Source organism: Lepisma saccharinum, chromosome 29, assembly GCF_977018435.1.
Source record: "Lepisma saccharinum chromosome 29, izLepSacc3.1, whole genome shotgun sequence".
NCBI lineage: Eukaryota > Metazoa > Arthropoda > Insecta > Zygentoma > Lepismatidae > Lepisma > Lepisma saccharinum.
Window position 1 is genome coordinate 32,579,527 of NC_139257.1, and position 23,285 is coordinate 32,602,811.

The window sequence follows — 23,285 nt, forward strand, 5'->3', positions numbered from 1 at the left end:
ATGGAAGTGGTGCAGGTTATTGAAAATCCCGCCGAGTGTGAGATACGATCAGTGGTCAGGTTTTTGACCGCGAAAAATGTGAAAGCCGCAGACATTTATCGCCAGTTACGTGAGGTGTATGGTGAGAATGGCATTGTTGAAGGCAAGGTGCGTAAGTGGGTACGTCTGTTTAAGGTCGGTCGCATGAATGTTCATGACGAACCACAATCAGGACGCCGCTCAATCATAACGGACTCATTGGTGCATGATGTTGAGAGCGCGATACGAGCCAACCACCGTTTGACAGTGTCAACGCTGTCCGATTTGTTTCCACAAGCTTCACGTTCTGTACTGTACATGATTTTAGTGGAGAATTTGAAGTTCAGAAAGCTGTGTGCTCGGTGGGTGCCCAAAATACTCACAGAGGAGCTTACAAGAGTAAGCGTAAGCATGTTGCTGCAAGACAACGCAGCCGCTCATTTACTCATTTGACTGAGAGCGGATGGACCACTCTCCGTACAGTCCGGATCTCGCCCCTAGCGATTATCACCTATTCCTCCACTTGAAGACATTCCTCGATGGGAAGCGATTCAACAGCGCCGATGAAGCCAAACAGACCGTGACGGATTGGCTGTCTGACCTGGCGGCAGATTTCTTTGATGAGGGTCTACAAATGCTCATCTACCGCTACGACAAGTGTCTCAACAACTATTGGAACTACGTTGAGAAGTAGCTGAATGTACATATGAACAGCCACAGAGGTAATTAAATTTCTTCATTTGCATGTTTTCGCTATATTCCAAACGGCCCCTAATTAAAAAATAAACCTCTTATATTGGGAATATTATAATCATTATGTGAAATTGATAACCAATAAGATATAATTATTTATCTAAGTTCTTTTTAAAAAAAGTTTATGAAATTACTTTAGATTTTTAATACATAAGCTTCAACCTTTCATATGCGACAAACAATATGGGTACAGCACTTGAACAATTCGACACAATCAGATACTTGTTAGTTTAAACTGATGAATCTATTTTTTTCCATGTCTGTAGCAAGGCATTGGAGTGTGACGAATGACGGATCTCTCTTCTTGTATTATGACCGAGTAGGTAAAAATGTTAGTTGTTACCATGTGCTAGTAGAATTATAATGAAATTGTGACCGTTTGTAAGTTTGAATTAAGATTAAACGAGATGGTTTATACACGGATCGTTATTATTTATCAGTGCAGAATAAGGAATTCTAGAATCCACATTCATATCATAATATACAGTCATAGGAAAGCAAATATAACGTCTCAGTACAAGCACACTGGCCCAATGAAGGCAACCACTACAACGAAATACCTCTGGTTAGACAGAACTGAGCTTGCAACTAACGAGAATTCCTTATTGATATTTTCAATTAGGGGACATTCTTTTTTACAAAATTGAGGAGCATGGCACATATTCTTCAGACGATGTCTTGACAGTCTTTGGGTAAGATTGGAAAAGGATAAAACCTTGCAGAGTTGCAAAATTTCACATGATTTATTGTTCTAAATGAAAGATATGCATATGTACAAAACTGCTCTATTTCCAGGTATAGATACAACTTCAACAAATTAACTATCCTGACGTAGAACATACTGTAGTCGAAGAGAGATCAAGAATGACTGCATATATCTCCCACCATCTTTATCACAGATAAGGACTGTGTTTAGATTCAACTACTAGCTGAGAGTCTACAAATGGATAAGCTTGGGATATTTCTCGCGAGCGATCATGTCTTAACAGCGGGTAAGTATTAAAAGTGAGTATAATTTGACCGTAAATTAAATCTCCCTTTAATCGTAACACGCCTGTAATATAGCGTCAATGTTTGAATAACAAGATGTCGGATAACTATAAGACACATAATAAGAAGAGTTTCCTTCTGTCTCGCCATCCAAAGTTCAAAATTCAAGTCCTGGCATGGACACAGGTGTGCGTTTCTGTTTCATCACTCATTTGTGTTCAAGGTCGCGATTGGATACACGTGATAGAGAAGTTACAAAGTTACTCTGTACAAATGGAGAAAGAACTTCCAGTAATCTGACCATGACCTACACTGTGCTAAAGATGTCAGCAAGTGCAAAACATTAACAAAAAACAAACAAATAATAAGGCAATAATGACGAAAATCGTCCAAGAGCAGAATACTAATAATCTTTTAGAACTGAAAAGCACTTTGATTTACATACATGCGCTCGCATCGTTTAAGGGGAACAGAGACACAATTTCCACAAAGATTTCCTGGTGTAATTTTAACTTGAACTATGGCTTCAGTCTCTGAAATTTCTACAGACCGCAGTATGATTGATTTGATTTGTTTTAAGTCCACTTTAAGCACAGACTGGATTGGACCTACAGTTTAAAGTGCGATCCGAATCACTGTGCCATGCGCATCCACCGGGTATCGAACCCGGGACCCCTTGATTACAAGGCAACGACGTTACAACTACGCCATCGGGGAGGGCTAGACCGAAGTATGAGTTGAAGACACAGGGATCTTGCATATTTTCTGGGGAATGCCCCACTTAATGCTCAAATACACCTCAGTACCATACAAAAATGCATAATTGGGCTAAAATAGAACACTCTTGTTTAATTTTATTGTTTGTCGGGGGAGGTAAATCTGGCAGAATGGTCCACATGCAACATCCGCCCATTTTACAACCCTCTGACATCGGCACCTACCATTAATAACAAATATTGAATTCTTGGGTATGCTGCCGGGTAATATGATAATATTCCATCAAAACTTGGCAGCACAGCACGGGATGATGAACTCATCAAACTTGTCAGTTATTTCTTTCCACCTAGTAAAATTTAGAACAGTTTAAGTAACATAGGCGGCAAAATCAAAGCAGTTATAAGGAATGCATAATAGTATCTGGTATTTCTCTTTCACAGCCTCTATTCTTCTGGTATTGGTGGCAGTCAGAGAGTCCGCAGGATACGAACAGTGCACGAGGAGTTACTTCGTGGACTGCCCAACGTACTGCTCGATATGCACCGACGCATCTGACACAGACTGTCCCGAAGGAACAGTCTTTCGCATGGATGGGGATATCTGTGGGTGCTGTGACACTTGTGCGGTTTTACAAGGTAAACAATTCGTGTTGTACAATCTTTCACAGATAAAAACTACTCTTATTACACGTTAACTGCCGTCGGCGACAACTCCAGCCTCCATTACATCTTCGTGAACAGAGAATCAAAATTACACAACGTGTCCATTGGTGTGTAATAACCATATCCTCTTTCGTTGGCCCAACCACAGGGGGGCAGGGGACATTGCCCCCGCCGGAGTAGCTAGGGGGCGGCGAGTCTCTGCCATGGATGCCAAGCGATGTAAATGAAAAAAGTTGTAAAACAGAGAATGCCATGGCGCCCCGTGAAGTTATTTGCGCCCTATTATATCAATATTGTTTTCAATTGCAAAAGTTGGATCTAAAAATTTTCTTGCTCGCTTTGCTCGCAACATAGCCTAATTGTTCTCTGTAATGTAATTTATTTAAATAATATGTGTTGTATATATGTATTGAATAGACTTGGAATACGTACACAATTTAGTGTTAGCATGTTGCATATGTATTTTATTATGTTATGTCGCTCCATGTTGCATATGTGTAAAACATATGTTGTATATACATGTAAGTTATACATGTTGTATGTACAAAACGAATTACCTTCGAAATGCATTTATAATTAATTTACTGCCATTCAAAAATACAGTTTGTGCTTGTTTTCCATTATTAGCTAATGTGAAATTGAACGTGTTGAAAAAATATTTCAAATAGTTTGTTCCAAATAAATGTTTAGCACCAACTTCTACACCCTTTTTGCGTAATTTATAAGGGCCTCCCCTATGGCGCAGTGGTAGCGTCGTCGTCTTGTAATCAAGGGGTCCAGGGTTCGATACCCGGTGGAGGCACATAGTGGTTCGGATTCCACTTTAAACTGTAGGTCCAGTCCCGATTAGCCCTACTGTGCATAAATTGGACTTAAAACACCAACTCAACCAACTCTTTGCGTAATTTATGAGGACAACAACGTCTTTGATACTACTGCTAACACTAACAATAATAATAATAATATAATAATGTCATTATTAATGTTGTTGTTGTTGGTTATTATTATTATTATTATTATTATTATTATTATTATTATTATTGGTACATTTATCCTGGTAATTGCCCCCCCAGACCAAAATTCGTGGTTGCGACTCTGTTCTCTTTATGGACAAAAGTCTGACTTTTCGTGACGACATAAGTTTTTACACGTTCAGAGAAGGGATTATAATGTGTACACTTCAACATACGTGATGTATCAACTTGATAAACATTCTAAAATGTCGTAGTTTTGAAAGTGCATGAATCATGTATTTGTATGAACTTCATGTAGCAAATAAATGTTCTTTAGATCAATATTTAACTGAACGCAAGTACTGATTATGCTGTTGAGGTTGTCGACTGCTTTGTTCGGACTGAATCTTGTTTCAATTTTGGAGGTCTTTAACGAAAGCAATCACGTACCAACCTCTCTTCCACGAAGTACATCCTGGAAACTGTATTCTTGCAGACCAACGACGAACTGGCGCATGGACCCACAGTCGATATAATCCTTTTTGGAGTTTGTGTTCTGTGCCTCCATCCGCCCTTCATTCTTTTCATCAAATCACTTTTTATCCTCGATTGAAGAAAAGCAAGGTAATGAGAAAAATGCAAAATAAAAATGCTTTCGCAAAAAACTATGAAGTCATTTACATCACTCATTACATTAATCTTTCATGCGTACGATAGCAGTTTTCAAACCAGTTAATAATGTATCTTTCCCTAATAACGTCCAACATGATTTTTCAGGTGAAGGCGAATATTGTACACCTTTGGTCGACTTGGAAGAACAGAACAAAGCTTCGACTGTTAATATTACATCAACCGAATGTCGACCGGGATTAGCATGTAAATCTGGAATCTGCCAGCGTGTTCAAGGTACAGTTGGCCTATATTTCATTCACTCTTTTACCGTAAGTAAATATTTTAAGATTATCTTCATGATAAACTAAATATTTGGAACTTCATAAGTGAAGGCTTCTATGGGTTATATTCGCGAGTTATGAATTTGGATACTCTGGCATCTTCCTAGTAAGGTTGTCATTATCAATGTCGTAATCACAGGCAACTAATATCAGACTGAAAAAGTGATCTATTTGAAGCAGCAATGTTCCAAACTGGGAGGCCATAATATAACCTCAAAGCTCATTAATCTATTGCTTTCTATTTCCTTGCGCAGCTATCATTCCATTGAATCAGAATGCTTATTATCACCAACTTTGGATTGACTTTCGGTTCAACTACGACAGAATATATTTCCACTCTGATTCTCTGTGACTTTGATGTTAGCGATAATATACCTATAATTTTAGACTTCTTGTTACAGTGGGATCCATGAGTATTACCGTGCAAATTGTCCACGACTAGTTTCATTCAATTTTCTCTTACTGTGTTTTTAAGCGATGGATTTCTATGTATACGGGTGCAGAAGTTGTCAACAGCTTGTTTTGAGTTTTCTTTTAATTCTTGAAGCTCTTATTGGATCAAATAAAGTGCACGAACATGGTGATGGACAATTTGCACGGTCATAATCATGGATCCCACTGTACAAGCAGTTTATAATTTGACTAAATCAGCCTCCTTTTTCATTTAAAGCTTGATAGATTTTATGCTCAGTGCTTAATAAATATTCCACGCTACTCGTGATATTTTTCATTCAGAATGAAGAAATACAGTGGTGGCGAACTTTATTTTTTTTTATTTCAGGACTCTGCGGAAATATCACAGACCTCGGGTACGATGCAATTTGCGGCGAGGAAGGCAGGTTCTTGTCATATCAGTGCAACAGCAGTCACTGCTTTTGCGTCAGTGTGGATACTGGAACTCCATACGATTGGTCTATTCTACCTAATGGAAATAGTTCTGAAAACAGATGTTGTAAGTACAGTCTTACTATAGGTGGATTTGTGAACCGGTCTGTGACTAAAAAAACTCTTAGAATTATAATTTGACATTTTCTAGGAAAATTATAACAATTGTCTAGAATATGAGTCTCAATCATCTGGTCGCTATTCTGTTTACTAGTTGGGAGACCTGAATTCGAATCCCGACGTGGAGTAAAAAGTTTACGTTGCTGAACCACACCTATCCAAATACCAGTGACCTTGAGATATAAGCGATAGAAGCGATAGAAGCGAGATATTGATCACGCCATCTTCACTGTGGCCTACACCAAGTACAACCCACTTTTGAATTAAGCTTATATTATTTCCGCTCAGTAATATTCCAGATATAGTACTAATAAAGGAAAAAAGAAGATAGGATCTTCAGAAGAAAAGTGACAAATATCTACACTTATGCAACTGCATTGAAAGTATGGACAATCCCTGATACACACAAGTTTGATAATATACTAATATAAGACCATAACATCCATTAACTACTCTCCATCAGCACTCAATATCACTGCTTCTAATTGAGTGTGATTAGGAATTTCTTCCACACAGGTTAGACAGTTTATTTCTAACATGTCCATTTTGCGAAATTGAGTTCGGTGAATAGTGAGGGCAAGTCTGTTCTCATCCGGGAAATCCATCACAGATTTTATTTAACTAACTTTTTTCGCATAAATAATCACAATTCAAGTTTAATAAAATGATCTGAAAAACGTTATTTTGTGTTCCAGCTTGTGCGGAATCTCCATATTACCACGGCAACCCTCCAGCATCGTTCCAGCTATACAGATACTGGTCAAATTGTGACGTCATGGGAAACTTCAAGGTCGTGCAGTGCTCCTTCACAAACTGCTGGTGCGTCGATGCCTTCACCGGGGAAACAATACCTGGGACCAAAGTTTTGAAGCCAACCACGTACCAGGAACTCAAGACGTGCCAGGAGCTTCAAGGGTATCGGAAGAAAGAGTGGACAAATTCGGTTTCAAAGATATACATTCATGTAGAGACCAAATGTATTACCAGTAACGAATCTCAATTTCTTTCTACTCAGGTATCAGCTAAAGATGTCATAGAATTTTTCAATGTCACCAATGAACGAATTCCTCCATCATCTCCGTGGCAGGACTTCTCAGAATTCCGCACAGCAAAAGAGTTCGATAATTTAAACAACCAAGAGAGATCATATCTTAACCCGTGGTTTTCCTTTTCCCAACAATTTCAACCACAATCAGTAGGAACAATTACAAACATTCACAGCCAGTCTCAGAATTGGCAAGATGCATCAATGACATCATCGTCCAGACATTTCCAGAGCCAAGAAACACAGGATACATTCAATGGTGCCAGTGCTGATCAATCAGAGACACTCCTTGTCCAAAGCCAAGAAACACAGGATATATCCCATGGTGCAAGTGCTTATCAACAACAACCAATTCTTGTCCAAAGTCAAGAAACACAGGATAAATTCCATGGTGCAAGTGCTGATCAATCAGAGTCACTCCTTGTCCAAAGCCAAGAAACACAGGATATATCCTATGGTGCAAGTTCTTATCAACAACAGCCAATTCTTGTCCAAAGTCAAGAAACACAGAATACATTCCATGCTGCGAGTGCTGATCAAGCAGAGCCACTCCTTGTCCAAAGCCAAGAAACACAGGATATATCCTATGGTGAAAGTGCTTATCAACAACAGCCAATTCTTGTTCAAAGTCAAGAAACACAGGATACATTCCATGCTGAAAGTGCTTATCAACAACAACCAATTCTTTTCCAAAGTCAAGAAACACAGAATACATTTAATGCTGCAAGTGCTGATCAACCAGAGCCACTCCTTGTCCAAAGCCAAGAAACGCAGGATATATCCCATGATGTAAGTGCTTATCAACAACAGCCAATTCTTGTCCAAAGTCAAGAAACACAGTACCCATTCCATGGTGCAAGAGCTGATCAACCAGAGTCACTCCTTGTCCAAATAAGGAACTTATATTCGATGGTACTAAGAGGACCAACCGGAAACAACCAGAGACAGAGGGGAGGTCCAAGTTCACAAGTATCAGAACCATATATGAGCAATCCAGTTCGAAGCGGCAATCCACTAGATTTCAATAAGGAGATTAGAGATCAGGACATTTTCTTACGACCCTACTTCGTTCCTAAGGGACAAATTAAACGACGCTTACTGTTGCCATTTCGCACTACATTCTGGACGGTACGCGGGAGAATACAAGACTATCGTGGTCGTACATCTGCAGACGATGCATCTCGGAATCCACAGAATCTGTATAGTTTTGAATCCAGAACCACTCCTGAAAATAAATCCAATGCTGTAAGCGGTTCAGCAGCAAATGACGATAGGTTGCAACCGCAAAATACTTTAGGTCACGGAGCAAGGATTAAAACTTACTCACAGGTTGAAACAATCTTTATTTCTAGAACGGAAAACACAGCTCCCGGAACTGATCTAAGAAATGAAGACGAGAAACAGTCCTCTGATGCAAATCTATACAGACATATGGAAGATTCCAGAAAAAACTTACAAAGTTCTAGAGCATTGGTTCAATCCAAGAAGACACCTAATATTCTTGAAACGGAATCTTCAACAATCAACGAAACTACAAGTGGCACAAATTTAGAAGCAGATACCCAACTCACAATTGTGAAGAATGCAGAGTCTGTATATCGACATCGAACCCAGGACATGGTATCATCGCAAAATGAGACGGACCATGGAACACAATCCTCATTGGAACTCACATCTACAGTGCAGCCTCATATTGCACCAGGCAAAGGAACAAGTTATGTTGGAGTCAAGAATAATGATGAAATATCGTCATTACCGAACACTAAATTTCCACCTATGTCTAATACAAATTCATACATTTCACGATATGATATTTACGAAGTGCAAGAAGAATATTCTACAGAGGACCAGGTGTCTTACGAACGGTACAGAACGAGTAAACCCACGTTAAAGGTAGATGATGAGCTACAATTAAGGGGACATACAACTTCCCAAAAACACACTGAAGCTTACAAGACGCAAGAAACTGAAAATTTGGTTCTGCAGCCGATAACAACAATCACAACTTACTCTACATTGACACCATCAACAACCCTTAACACTCGCCAGTTCTTGGAGAAGAAAAATTCTGAAGCACTGAATGATTTTGCTGTTAGTCAACGTGTAAGTCCAACACAACAACACTATCTTCCTCAACCTGTTCCTACCAGGATATTATTTTCGACCGAACCTAATTTCGCGAGAGAAGAAGAATTTAAGTCACCTGTTTGGCTTGAACCTACAAAACCATCAGAAACTCAGAAGAGACCACCAGATCATACTTCATCAAACACTGCCAAACCATTATATTCACAAAAAGACTTGCTTATAGAATCCACGACCGTTAGAGATTTGTCTGAACCTTCTGAAGAAAAAATCTCCTATGTGGAAACAGATGACCGATATCTGTTTTACAGAACACCAAACGAGAAAACAACTACTAAAGTAATATACACAAGCGATTCAGATACAAGTGCTTCAACTTCTTTTGAAACACAAGTAACGCGAATTAATCAAGAAACAAATAATGGAACGTTGGTACGAACTGAAGAATTTTCGACAACTCCATTCACCCCAAAAGCATCTACAGATGTATCACATTCGTCAAACATCGCCGATGTAAACCAGGTCCGTTTTCACGGAACTCTACCAACTACGAAGGAGCCTTTCTCAAAGTTGGACGAAACAAGAAAACCTTTCTCACAAAGACATAGTGCAAGAGAAGAAATTGATAATGTTTCAAATTCACAAGTAATTACTCAACACAATCCTACATTAGCAAAGGACAAGGCAAAATACAACAGCGAAGATAATGAAGTGACATTAGAATCAATACTTTCACGAGAAACCGTTTCTGATTTTGAATCTGAAGTTACTACATCTTCATCTCTACCAACTGATTCCTTTAGTAAAGAATCAACACTATCACAGAATATGAACATTAAATCTACTCCCATTTATCTGCCACCGTCTGCAAGTACACCAATGTATCCATCACATGAGAAACAAGCAACAACTAGAATTACTATGGTTTCATACACTGAACAACCTGTAGCTTCACAAAAACAAGATACTTCAGAAAGCTTCCCTACTACAACTGCAGCAGATGCTTCATCGAGTCTCCAGAATACGATTCTTCAAGAAGAATCAATCACAGACAGGTCACCTCGTAAATTCATTCATACAGGAACTAGTGACGAAACAGTATTTTCATCAGAGGAGATCTCTGCCACTGGTGACAACTTTGTACCAAAGAAAGAACATCTCAGTACAGAGTCATACCTCATGAAACCTACATTAAGTCACATAACCACTGATGGTGGAATATCTGAATCTACACTTTCCATAGAAGAAGCCAGTCTGACCAATCACTTTGTTACCACTGCCTCTATGCCCAATGCACCCGTTTCTACAGACGAATCATTAACCGAAACGGTACGTGTCAATATGCCTAATGCACCTTCAGAAGAAAGTATGTCTTCTTCAACCGTGGTGATACCACAACCATACACGACTCCCATAAACGAAGAAAGATTTACATCTACAGAGATAACACTTGAAAATTCCAGAAAGTACCAGGTGGGAAAGACAGATCCAAAATCAATTCTACGTCAAAATGAAATAACTGCAAGCACACAATCCCAGAAGCTAAAGATTATAAACACTGATGCTTCGTTTGTGCAGACTGACTTCACAACAGATTCCCTTCTACATAGAGATCACGTCACAACTGAATCTGAAATTGTAGTTCTTCAAGAGCTATTCGATTCTCCATCATCTGTGTTTGGGCCCATTACAGAATACGATACTGAAAGTAAAGGAACGTTAAGTAGAGAAATTCAAGAGGCATATTTGCATCAACGGCAATTAGAAATTTTTAATAAATCCGAGACATCAGAAAACAGCGAATCGCAGAAAATATCTCAGGGAAACCGATTCGATCAAACCACTTCCTCATATTTCGATATACCTGCTACGCAAGTTTTGTACGACAAGAGTACAGCAGATATATTACCAACTTCTCCTCAATCTGTAACGGAAGGCTTGGAGCATGATAATCACCATACTGTTAGCAGAACTGAATTACTGACAGAACCTAACTCAAGCTCAGGGCACGTATATCCTACAGAAAAAATAAATCAATTTGTCCGTACACCACAAGAAGACGTAGAAGACTCTTCTTTACAGGATGCCATTCATCTTCAAGAACTACCTACACAACCAGACTCGACAACCTTTCCTACAACCGGAAACAAACTTAATTATGAAATGCACCAACGAAATCTGCAAGAAAAGGCCAATCAAGAAAGGACACAAGAAGACATGACGGTAACACACTCGGAAGAGAAGCAGCAAGAGGACTCCCAGTTCTATCAAAATCTTAACCCTTCTCTCAGTTCTCGAGACACTCAGGTGTTAAATGAATACAACACACAAGATCCATTAATATATAGTTCCAGCATTCCATCGCGCCGTGCAAATACTGAAAAGGTCGTAACAACGAGTTCTCCAGTAGAGTACAGTGATCTGCGTAGTTCACAGTCGCACCATCATATTAGGAACCAATCCTTAGTACGAAAAATCACAGATGAAGAACTGAGCCAAGTTAAAGGTACTAAAAAACCTACCAGTCACGAAACTGTCTTGGAAACCCAAACAAATGAAGCTCTGCAAACAACGCCTGAGCCGTTGAGGTTATTCACAACCCTCTTTCAATTACCCTCATTATCCACTCAGTCCTCATACCTTTCTTCTATCGCAACAAATGTTGAACAAGATTCCCCGACAGATGAACACCAACATTTCGCCTCTAAGGATTTTCAAAATAAGAGACAAGACACTGTAAAATCTTCAATGTCGCCTGAAAATCAAACAAACACACCCCGACCTCTAACAAGAAACCCAGTGCCAAATACAAACAAAAAATATCCACAACATATGACAAGTAATAAAGAAACGTCATTCACTTCTCACGCATCAACAACGAGAACAGTGGGAAGATTTACCCAACAGTCCACACCTAACTCAGAAACTACAGAAAGAGAAACTCAACAGCCAACAGATGACTCAAGGACTACAGGAAAAACTACTCATCAGTCGACAGCTGACTCGAGGACTACAGAAAGAGCTACTCATCAGTCGACAGTTGACTCAAGTACTACAGAAAGAGCTAATGATGAGTCGACAGCTGCCTCAAGGACTACGGAACAAGCCACTGACGAGTCGACAGTTCACTCAAGGACTACAGAAAGAGCTACTCAACAGTCGATAGTTGACTCAAGGACTACAGAAATAGCTACTCAACAGCCGATAGTTGACTCAAGGACTACAGAAATAGGTTCTCAACAGCCGATAGTTGACTCAAGGACTACAGAAATAGCTACTCAACAGCCGATAGTTGACTCAAGGACTACAGAAATAGCTACTCAACAGCCGATAGTTGACTCAAGGACTACAGAAATAGCTACTCAGCAGCCGACAGCTGCCTCAAGGACTAAAGCAAGAGCTAGTGATGAGTCGACAGCAGACTCCAGGAATACAGAAAGAGCTACTCAACAGTCGATAGTTGACTCAAAGACTACAGAAATAGCTACTCAGCAGTCGACAACTGACTCAAGGACTACAGAAAGAACTACTCTACAGTCAACAGCTGACTCAAGGACTACAGAAAGTACTACTCAACAGTCGACAGCTGGTTCAAGGACTACAGAAAAATCTATTCAAGAGTTAATAATTGACACAAGGACTTCAGGAACTACTCAACAGTCGACAGCGGACTCTAAGACTACAGTAAGAGCTACTCAGCTGTCGGCAACTGACTCAAGGACTACAGCAAGAGATGCGCAGCAGTCGACAACTGACTCAAGGACTACAGAAAGAGCTACTCAACAGCCGATAGTTGACTCAAAGACTACAAAAATAGCTACTCAGCAGCCGATAGATGCCTCAAGAACTAAAGCAAGAGCTAGTGGTGAGTCGACAGCAGACTCAAGGACTACAGAAAGAGCTACTCAACAGTCGATAGTTGACTCAAGGAATACAGAACGAGCCACTGAAGAGTTCACAGCTGACGCAAGGACTACAGAAAGAGCTACTCAACCGCCGATAGTTGACTCAAGAACTACAGAAATAGCTACTCAACAGTCGACAACTGACTCAAGGACTACAGAAAGAGCTATTCAGCAGTCGATAGTTAATTCGAGGACTTCAGGAACTATTAAACTGCCGGCAGCGGACTCAAGGACTACAGGAAGAGCTATTCAACAGTCCACAGCTGACTCACGGCCTGCAGTAATAGGTGCTCAGCAGTCGACAACTGACTCAAGAACTACAGAAAGAGCTACTCAGCAGTCAATGGTTGGCTCAAGGACTGCAGAAGAAACTGCTCTACAGTCAACAGTTGACTCAAGGACTACAGAAAGAACTACTCAACAGTCGACAGCTGGCTCAAGGATTACAGAAAAATCTATTCAGCAGTCAATAATTGACACAAGGACTTCAGGAACTACTCAACAGCCGACAGCGGACTCAAAGACTACAGTAAGAGCTACTCCGCAGTCGACAACTGACTCAAGGACTACAGAACGAAGCACTGAAGATTCGGCAGTTCACTCAAGGACTACGGAAAGAACCACTGAAGTGTCGACAGCTGACTCAATAATTACAGAAAGAGCTAATCAACAGTCGATAGTTGACTCAAGGACTACAGAAAGAACTACTCAGCAGTCAATGGATGGCTCAAGGACTGCAGAAGGAACTACTCTACAGTCAACAGTTGACTCATGGACTACAGAAAGAACTACTCAACAGTCGACAGCTGGCTCAAGAACTACAGAAAGACCTACTCAGCAGTCAATGGATGGCTCAAGGACTGCAGAAGGAAGTACTCTACAGTCAACAGTAGGCTCATGGACTACAGAAAGAACTACTCAACAGTCGACAACTGGCTCAAGGACTACAGAAAAATCTATTCAGCAGTCAATAATTGACACAAGGACTTCAGAAATAGCTCCTCAACAGCCGATAATTGACTCAAGGACTACAGAACGAGCCACTCAAGAGTCGACAGCTGACTCAAGGACTACAGGAAAAACTACTAAGCAGTCGACAACTAAGTCAATGACTACAGGAAGAGCTACTCAGCAGTCGACAACTGACTCAAGCACTGCAGAAAGAGCTACTCAGCAGTCGACAACTGACTCAAGAAGTACAGAAAGAGCTACTCAGCAGTCAATGGATGGCTCAAGGATTGCAGAAGGAACTACTCTACAGTCAACAGTTGATTCAAGGACTACCGAAAGAACTACTCAACAGTCGACAGTTGGCTCAAGGACTACAGAAAGAGCTATTCACCAGTCGATAGTTAATTCAATGACTTCAGGAAATATTCAACTGCCGACAGTGCACTCAATGACTACAGGAAGAGCTACTCAACAGTCGACAGCTGACTCGGGGACTGCAGTAGGAGCTGCTCATCAGTCGACAACTGACTCAAGAACTACAGAAAGAACTACTCAGCAGTCAATGGATGGCTCAAGGACTGCAGAAGGAACTACTCTACAGTCAACAGTTGACTCATGGACTACAGAAAGAACTACTCAACAGTCGACAGCTGGCTCAAGAACTACAGAAAGACCTACTCAGCAGTCAATGGATGGCTCAAGGACTGCAGAAGGAAGTACTCTACAGTCAACAGGCTCATGGACTACAGAAAGAACTACTCAACAGTCGACAACTGGCTCAAGGACTACAGAAAAATCTATTCAGCAGTCAATAATTGACACAAGGACTTCAGGAACTACTCAACAGCCAACAGCGGACTCAAACACTACAGTAAGAGCTACTCAACAGTCGATAGTTGACTCAAGGACTACACAACGAGACACTGAAGAGTTCACAGCTGACTCAAGGACTACAGAAAGAGCTAATCAACAGTCGATAATTGACTCAAGGACTACAGAACGAGCCACTGAAGAATTGACAGCTGACTCAAGGACAACAGAAAGAGCTACTCAACAGTCGATAGCTGACTCAAGCACTGCAGAAAGAGCTACTCAGCAGTCGACAACTGACTCAAGAACTACAGAACGAAGCACTGAAGAGTCGACAGTTCACTCAAGGACTTCGGAAAGAAATACTGAAGAGTCGACAGCTGACTCAATAGCTACAGAAAGAGCTAATCAACAGTCGATAGTTGACTCAAGGACTACAGAACGAGCCACTGAAGAGTTGACAGCTGACTCAAGGACAACAGAAAGAGCTACTCAACAGTCGACAGCTGACTCAAGGACTACAGAAATAGCTAATCAACAGTCGATAGTTGACTCAAGGACTACAGAAATAGCTACTCAACAGCCGATAATTGATTCAAGGACTACAGAAATAGCTCCTCAACAACCGATAATTGACTCAAGGACTACAGAACGAACCACTCAAGAGTCGACAGCTGACTCAAGGACTACAGGAAAAACTACTAAGCAGTCGACAACTAAGTCAATGACTACAGGAAGAGCTACTCAGCAGTCGACAACTGACTCAAACACTGCAGAAAGAGCTACTCAGCAGTCGACAACTGACTCAAGAAGTACAGAAAGAGCTACTCAGCAGTCAATGGATGGCTCAAGGATTGCAGAAGGAACTACTCTACAGTCAACAGTTGATTCAAGGACTACCGGAAGAACTACTCAACAGTCGACAGTTGGCTCAAGGACTACAGAAAGAGCTATTCAGCAGTCGATAGTTAATTCAATGACTTCAGGAGCTATAAAACTGCCGACAGTGGACTCAATGACTACAGGAAGAGCTACTCAACAGTCGACAGCTGACTCGGGGACTGCAGGAGGAGCTGCTCATCAGTCGACAACTGACTCAAGAACTACAGGAAGAACTACTCAGCAGTCAATGGATGGCTCAAGGACTACAGAACGAGACACTGAAGAGTTCACAGCTGACTCAAGGACTACAGAAAGAGCTAATCAACAGTCGATAATTGACTCAAGGACTACAGAAAGAACTACTCAACAGTCGACAGCTGGCTCAAAAACTACAGAAAGACCTACTCAGCAGTCAATGGATGGCTCAAGGACTGCAGAAGGAACTACTCTACAGTCAACAGTTGGCTCATGGACTACAGAAAGAACTACTCAACAGTCGACAACTGGCTCAAGGACTACAGTAAAATCTATTCAGCAGTCAATAATTGACACAAGGACTTCAGGAACTACTCAACAGCCAACAGCGGACTCAAAGACTACAGTAAGAGCTACTCAACAGTCGATAGTTGACTCAAGGACTACAGAACGAGACACTGAAGAGTTCACAGCTGACTCAAGGACTACAGAAAGAGCTAATCAACAGTCGATAATTGACTCAAGGACTACAGAACGAGCCACTGAAGAGTTGACAGCTGACTCAAGGACTACAGGAAGAGCTATTCAACTGTCCACAGCTGACTCAGGGCCTGCAGTAATAGGTGCTCAGCAGTCGACAGCTGGCTCAAGGATTACAGAAAAATCTATTCAGCAGTCAATAATTGACACAATTACTTCAGGTACTACTCTACAGCCGACAGCGGACTCAAAGACTACGGTAAGAGCTACTCAGCAGTCGACAACTGACTCAAGGTCTACAGAACAAAGCACTGAAGATTCGGCAGTTCTCTCAAGGACTACGGAAAGAAATACTGAAGAGTTGACAGCTGACTCAATAACTACAGAGAGAGCTAATCAACAGTCGATAGTTGACTCAAGGACTACAGAACGAGCTACTGAAGAGTTGACAGCTGACTCAAGGACAACAGAAAGAGCTACTCAACAATCGACAGCTGACTCAAGGACTACAGAAAGAGCTAATCAACAGTCGATAGTTGACTCAAGGACTACAGAAATAGCTACTCAACAACCGATAATGAACTCAAGGACTACAGAAATAGCTACTCAGCAGGCGATATTAGCATGGACTACAGAACGAGCCACTCAAGAGTCGACAGCTGACTCAAGGACTACAGGAAAAACTACTAAGCAGTCGACAACTAAGTCGATGACTACAGGAAGAGCTACTCAGCAGTCGTCAACTAACTCAAGCACTGCAGAAAGAGCTACTCAGCAGTCGACAACTGACTCAAGAAGTACAGAAAGAGCTACTCAGCAGACAATGGATGGCTCAAGGATTGCAGAAGGAACTACTCTACAGTCAACAGTTGATTCAAGGACTACCGGAAGAACTACTCAACAGTCGACAGTTGGCTCAAGGACTACAGAAAGAGCTATTCAGCAGTCGATAGTTAATTCAAGGACTTCAGGAACTATTCAACTATCGACAGTGGACTCAATGACTACAGGAAGAGCTACTCAACAGTCGACAGCTGACTCGGGGACTGCAGTAGGAGCTGCTCATCAGTCGACAACTGACTCAAGAACTACAGAAAGAGCTACTCAGCAGTCAATGGATGGCTCAAGGACTGCAGAAGGAACTACTCTACAGTCAACAGTTGACTCATGGACTACAGAAAGTACTGTTCAACAATCGACAGCAGGCTCAAGGACTTCAGAAAAATCTATTCAGCAGTCAATAATTGACACAAGGACTTCAGGAACTACTCAACAGCCAACAGCGGACTCAAAGACTACAGTAAGAGCTACTCAACAGTCGATAGTTGACTCAAGGACTACAGAACGAAACACTGAAGAGTTCACAGCTGACTCACGGACTTCAGAAACAGCTACTCAACAGCCGATAGTTGACTCAAGGACTACAGAACGAGCCACTCAAGAGTCGATAGCTGACTCAGGGATTTTCGGAAGAGCTACTAAGCAGTCGGCAACTGACTCAAGCACTACAGGAAGAGCTAATCAGCAGTCGACAGCTGCCTCATGGACTAAAGTAAGAGCTAGTGATGAGGCGACTGCTGACTCAAGGACTACAGGAAGAGCTACTCAGCAGTTGATAGTTGACTCAAGGACTACAGAACGAACCACTCAAGAGTTGATAGCTGACTCAAGGAGAACTACAGAAAGAGCTACTCAGCAGTTGACAGCTGACTCAAGGACTACAGAAAGAGCTACTCAGCAGTTGACAGCTAACTCAAGGACTACAGAAATAGCTATTCAACAGCCGATAGTTGACTCAAGGACTACAGAACGAGACACTGAAGAGTTCACAGCTGACTCAAGGACTACAGAAAGAGCTATACAACAGTCGATAGTTGACTCAAGGACTACAGAACGAGCTTCTCAGCAGTCGACAGCTGCCTCAAGGACTACAGAAAAATCTATTCAGCAGTCAATAATTGACACAAGGCCTTCAGGAACTACTCAACAGCCGACAGCGGACTCCAAGACTACAGTAAGAGCTACTCAGCAGTCCACAACTGACTCAAGGACTACAGAAAGAGCTACTCTGCAATCGACAGATGACTCAAGAACTACAGGACGAACTACTCAGCAGTCGACAGGGGGCTCAAGGACCACAGAAAGAGCTACTCAACAGTCGACAGCTGACTCAGGGACTACAGTAAGAGCTACTCAGCAGTCGAGTGCTGACTCAAGTACTGCAGAAAGAGCTACTCAGCAGTTGCTAGTAAGCTCAAGGACTACAGGAAGAGCTACTGAACTTCCGACAGCTGACTCAAGGAGTACAGAAAGAGCTAATGAACAGTCGATGTCTGATTCGATTACTTTGAGAAAATTTACACAAAATACGACAGCTGACTCAAGTCCTAAAGTTATATATACAAAACAAATAACAACTGACTCAAGAACTGGCGGAAAATCTCCAGAACAGTCGACACCTGATTCTAGAACTACAGGAGGGTCTGCACAAGAGTCATTAGCTTACTGGAGGAATACAGGAAGAACTGCACACCAGTCAACAGCTGACTCAAAAATTACAGGAAGTTCTACGAAACACACTACAACTTACTCAACGACTGCAGGAAAGTCTACACAACAGCTTACTACCGAAGAATCAGATCGACAAATACCTTTAACCCAGCATGATTCTGGACATGATCAACACTTCAAGCAGGGAGAAGCGAGAGCATCTCTAGCTATGGAAGAATCTCCTCGTGAGTCCTCATCAGCGTTTCAAGAAGGGCCTGTTGGTTTCAGACCCACCCAGTCTACTTCATTAACTGAATCAGAACACCACTTTACTTCCAATGATTACACTTCTCAGAGAAAGCAAGTAACCGAGATGAAGACTTATCCGCAATATTTCGACACGGAAATCATGAGCGGAAACAAAGCTGATGGTAAAATAATTGACGAAAGAGAAAGAAGCAGTTTGGCTTCTCAACGAAATTCGTCATCACCAGAGTCTGGATTGCATGTTGATAATGTAGATATCCACCAGTCGTCGAACATAAGGGATTACCATGCTAGTCGCTCTACAGAAGAACAGTTCAGAGAAGACAATTCTCGTCAGTCACCATACATACATACAATGCATAAACCAGGTTCACAAATAATGATTCAACATGGAAATACTGATTCATATGCTTCTACGTTTGACAACACAAATATGACAAATGTTGTGATTTATGGAAAGCCCATACCACAAGAAATTATGCACAGATCCATTGAAGAAAGTGACCAAAGCGTTGACAGCGAAATCTTGAGTCAGAACACAAAACAGAATACAAAAACATTGAAAATGTCTAGTTCTGGAACTGATGAAGATACTATACCGTTGACACACCAAAACCCATCAAGTTCATTCGTGCAAAGGTATCAGCAGTCCTCTGCTTCTTCAGGGACAGATCAACATTCATCAAAGACAGGAGGAACAGAAGAACATTCTTTCGTGTTTCAGGAAACTCCTTCAGCACAGAACATTAATAGCGCCTACTATGGAACCAAAGTAAGTGGACGTACAAATTCATATAAATACGGAGATAGTATGTCTCCGCTTGCATACGAAGTGGATAATCCAAAGATGTTCTACTACAAGAGAAATTTCACAGCAACTCCATCCAGAAAGATTACAACGTCGAATAGTGCAGTCAGGAGGGAGGGTTTGGAAGCATCCATTGAGGAAGAAAGAGAATTATCACAACAATCAACAGGTAAACAAGAAAAATCATCCAACGAAACCACGGGAAAGTATTGAAATCGAATTGTTGTAACATTTAGAATGCTAATGTGTGCAACAGTGTACTCAAATATGCCTACTCACTCAAAAGAAGTGTGTAGAATATATTTATATAGATTACATAGTTCAATTACAGGACAGAAGACTCAAATTAAAGTAAGTAATTACAATTTTTTTCAAAACTTTCAATCGGAAAGCTTACACAAAAAATTAGGACCTATTTAACTGCCCTCAATTCACTTTCGAAAATCAATTCGTCTTGTGCAGAGAGAAGCTGTCTTCATTTTCAATCCCCATTATATTACATTCCTCATCATGTGTAGAAATGTTAACACTCCACATATGTCTGTGAATATTATGTGAACAATTATGAGCACTTATTCTTCAAATCAATTTTATTTGTTATTTTGGACTTTGTGAAATGGACAAAATGTAATTATGATATTGAATAAAAGTTGTTGTTATGTGAACTATTAATGTGTGTATTGTGGTAACCAAATATTTCCAGCATTTTTTTCTATCAAGGACTAGAATTTTGAACTGAAACTACGGTAGTAGAACAATATTATAGATGTCGCATTATAAACCCACATTTTCATAAACTTAGAAAGGTGTTTAAGTGAAATCTCATTCACAGATGTCATCTGTCTTGAAAATACAATGTGTAGTTGTGTTAAGGTACTGTACAAAATTGTTAATGTACATAATATGCTTCTCAGTATTGAGATTCCAATAAGAAATAAGTGACTTTCTTACGAACATTAACATTATTAACATTACGTTACTTCGTAAATGGAATGTACTCTTATTATATGCACAAGCTGATGCTCAATCTATGGCATCTGGAGTCTAATCGAGTATGAAGTAAGTGTAAGTGACGACACCAGAAAAAATAAGTGGAATGACATAGGAGGGGCGTATTTTCCGAGGGGCAGCCATATTTAATATATCACAAAGTACATTGCAAAAAGTATATTTGGGCCTTAGGCATGGACCTACTGTTCTTTGTACGTAATACAATAAGCTTACGTATAACCCACCCTCCAAGAACATTGAATATTTCTCCAGGATTTGTTGATTTATTTGCTTGTTTGTTATTTAAGTTCGCTTTATGCACATATAAGCTAATCGGGACTGGACCTACAATTTAAAGCGTGATCCAAACCGCTGTGCTATGCTGCTTCTACCGGGAAACGAACTCGTGACACCGTGAAAGGCGACAGGGTCACCAATACACCATCTTTCTAACAGGATGTCGCTACACAACACCGATAAAGTTTCACAGCGTGCAGAGGGGCCAGGGGCACCAAGGTTTCAAAAATATTGGGCGGGTCCAAACACTAGAGTTTCAATTTCACAAAAAAAAAACCTCATAAATCCTTCCCTTACTTATTAAAAAATCTATTATTTGCCGATTTCAATGAGCATTCCACCACGAATCACTATTACAAATACAATTAGCAATAATAACGACAGAATATTGGGTGGGCTCGCTCCCCATGCTCCCATGTAAGTCACTGCCACCATTGGTTACTCTGTCGTTAATATACAGGGTGATCCGTTTGAGATATCATAAAAATAAACCGTTATCTACAAGAGGTTAATGTAGATATCTGTGAGCAGTTTGTTGTACTATAAACAGAACGGATGTACTTTTCGAGTGAGTGGAGGTTTACCTTCAGCTGCGTGGCGGCAGTAGCATGCATGTAATACTCGAAAATTTCGCATACCATACGACATACTGTGTGCGCTGTTGTGACGTGACCACCACCTTTGTTACCATGCACATTAGCGCCGCCATGTGGCTGAAGTCTGTAAACCTCCACCCACTCGAAACTTGCATCCTTTCTTCTTATATTACAACAAGCTGCTCGGAGATACGTACATTAAACTCTTGTATATAACGGTTTACTTTTCTGACATCTCGAAAAGGATCACCCTGTATACTAACTGAGCCACTGCAGTTACTAAGATGGGGTAAGATTTATCTTGTTTTCTATTAATCTCAAGCTCAGGTCAAACATTAGAGAGCCTCCCTTGCCCTGGAAATGATTTCAAAATACTGCAACAACAAAACGAAGTGTCCATAATCTACGATATGACACTGCATCAACTTGACCAATGGTGATACGTAGAAGACATTTTACGAGGAGTGAGTGACCATGAAGGAGGGGGGAAAGGGATGAGAAACTCACTATCTATCAGTCATTATTCCCTCATATGAATATACCGTAAACCACATGCTGAACGTCATCAGTCAGTTGACATTGCTTTGTTTTGCATGTAATTCAATAGGGACAATTGCAACCTGTTGAACAAAACCGAGAGAACTGTTAACCGAGGTGTAATCCAATACCTCCACAAGAAAAAGATGGCGCCAGATGAGACTCATGAAGACTTGCTGGCTACATAGGGACCCTTAAGCCTATTCATATGCAACAGTCTAGCGCAGTGATTCTCAACCTTTTTCAGTCAGGGACCCACCTTGAAGGATATTACACTTAATGGGACCCATACGTATGGGCGCCGGCAGAATTACTTGTAGGGGTGTGCATGCTAACATCGAGTACTTTTAGATGACTTATTTTACGCTTGCTTAAACAAATTACACATACGTCTTTCTAGAAAAGTATATAGGGGAAGGTGGGGGAATGGCGCTCAGCGGGCAATGGCGCTCACCCCTCTGTAGTCGTTACGGAGGGTGTTATTGAAGAGTAACCTGTGCTGACATCTAGAACCCAGTACTACGAGGCACCAAACAAAAGGCGGCACATCTGGAGTTGACTTTTAAGAAGCAGGGTGCGAAAAACTAATTCGTCATATTTTCTTATAAAATTGGGAAGGAAAAAAGTGCAAGGTAAGTAGACGGAACGTTTAAGCTAGAGTCTTGAAAATTTTACAGATATAAAATAATATCCCTTGTTTATTTCTTAATTATTATAAAGTAAACATTTGAGGTTCTTCATGAGACGAGAAACAAATAACATAATATGGCGCCTATCGGGTAATGACGCTCACGCTGTTTGTGATGGGAACATGAAGGGTGCAAAGACGTTTCTCATAATAAGCGTCCCATGTGTGCATTTTTGTGCAAAATTGTGCTCAATTTAATTTGTATCTG

General features: G+C 40.8%; 1 protein-coding gene across 1 annotated transcript; it reads left to right on the plus strand.

Annotated features, from left to right (window-relative positions):
• LOC145981458 (protein GVQW3-like) lies at positions 1 to 471 on the plus strand. The gene has a single exon (XM_083114689.1). It carries the CDS (start codon positions 1 to 3, stop codon positions 469 to 471), a length of 471 nt encoding a protein of 156 aa, XP_082970815.1.
• The last annotated feature ends 22,814 nt before the right edge of the window (positions 472 to 23,285 follow it).

Coding starts and splice junctions, on each gene's coding strand:
- LOC145981458 (XM_083114689.1), top strand. CDS start 1: ATGGAAGTGGTGCAGGTTATTGAAAATCCCGCCGAGTGTGAGATACGA.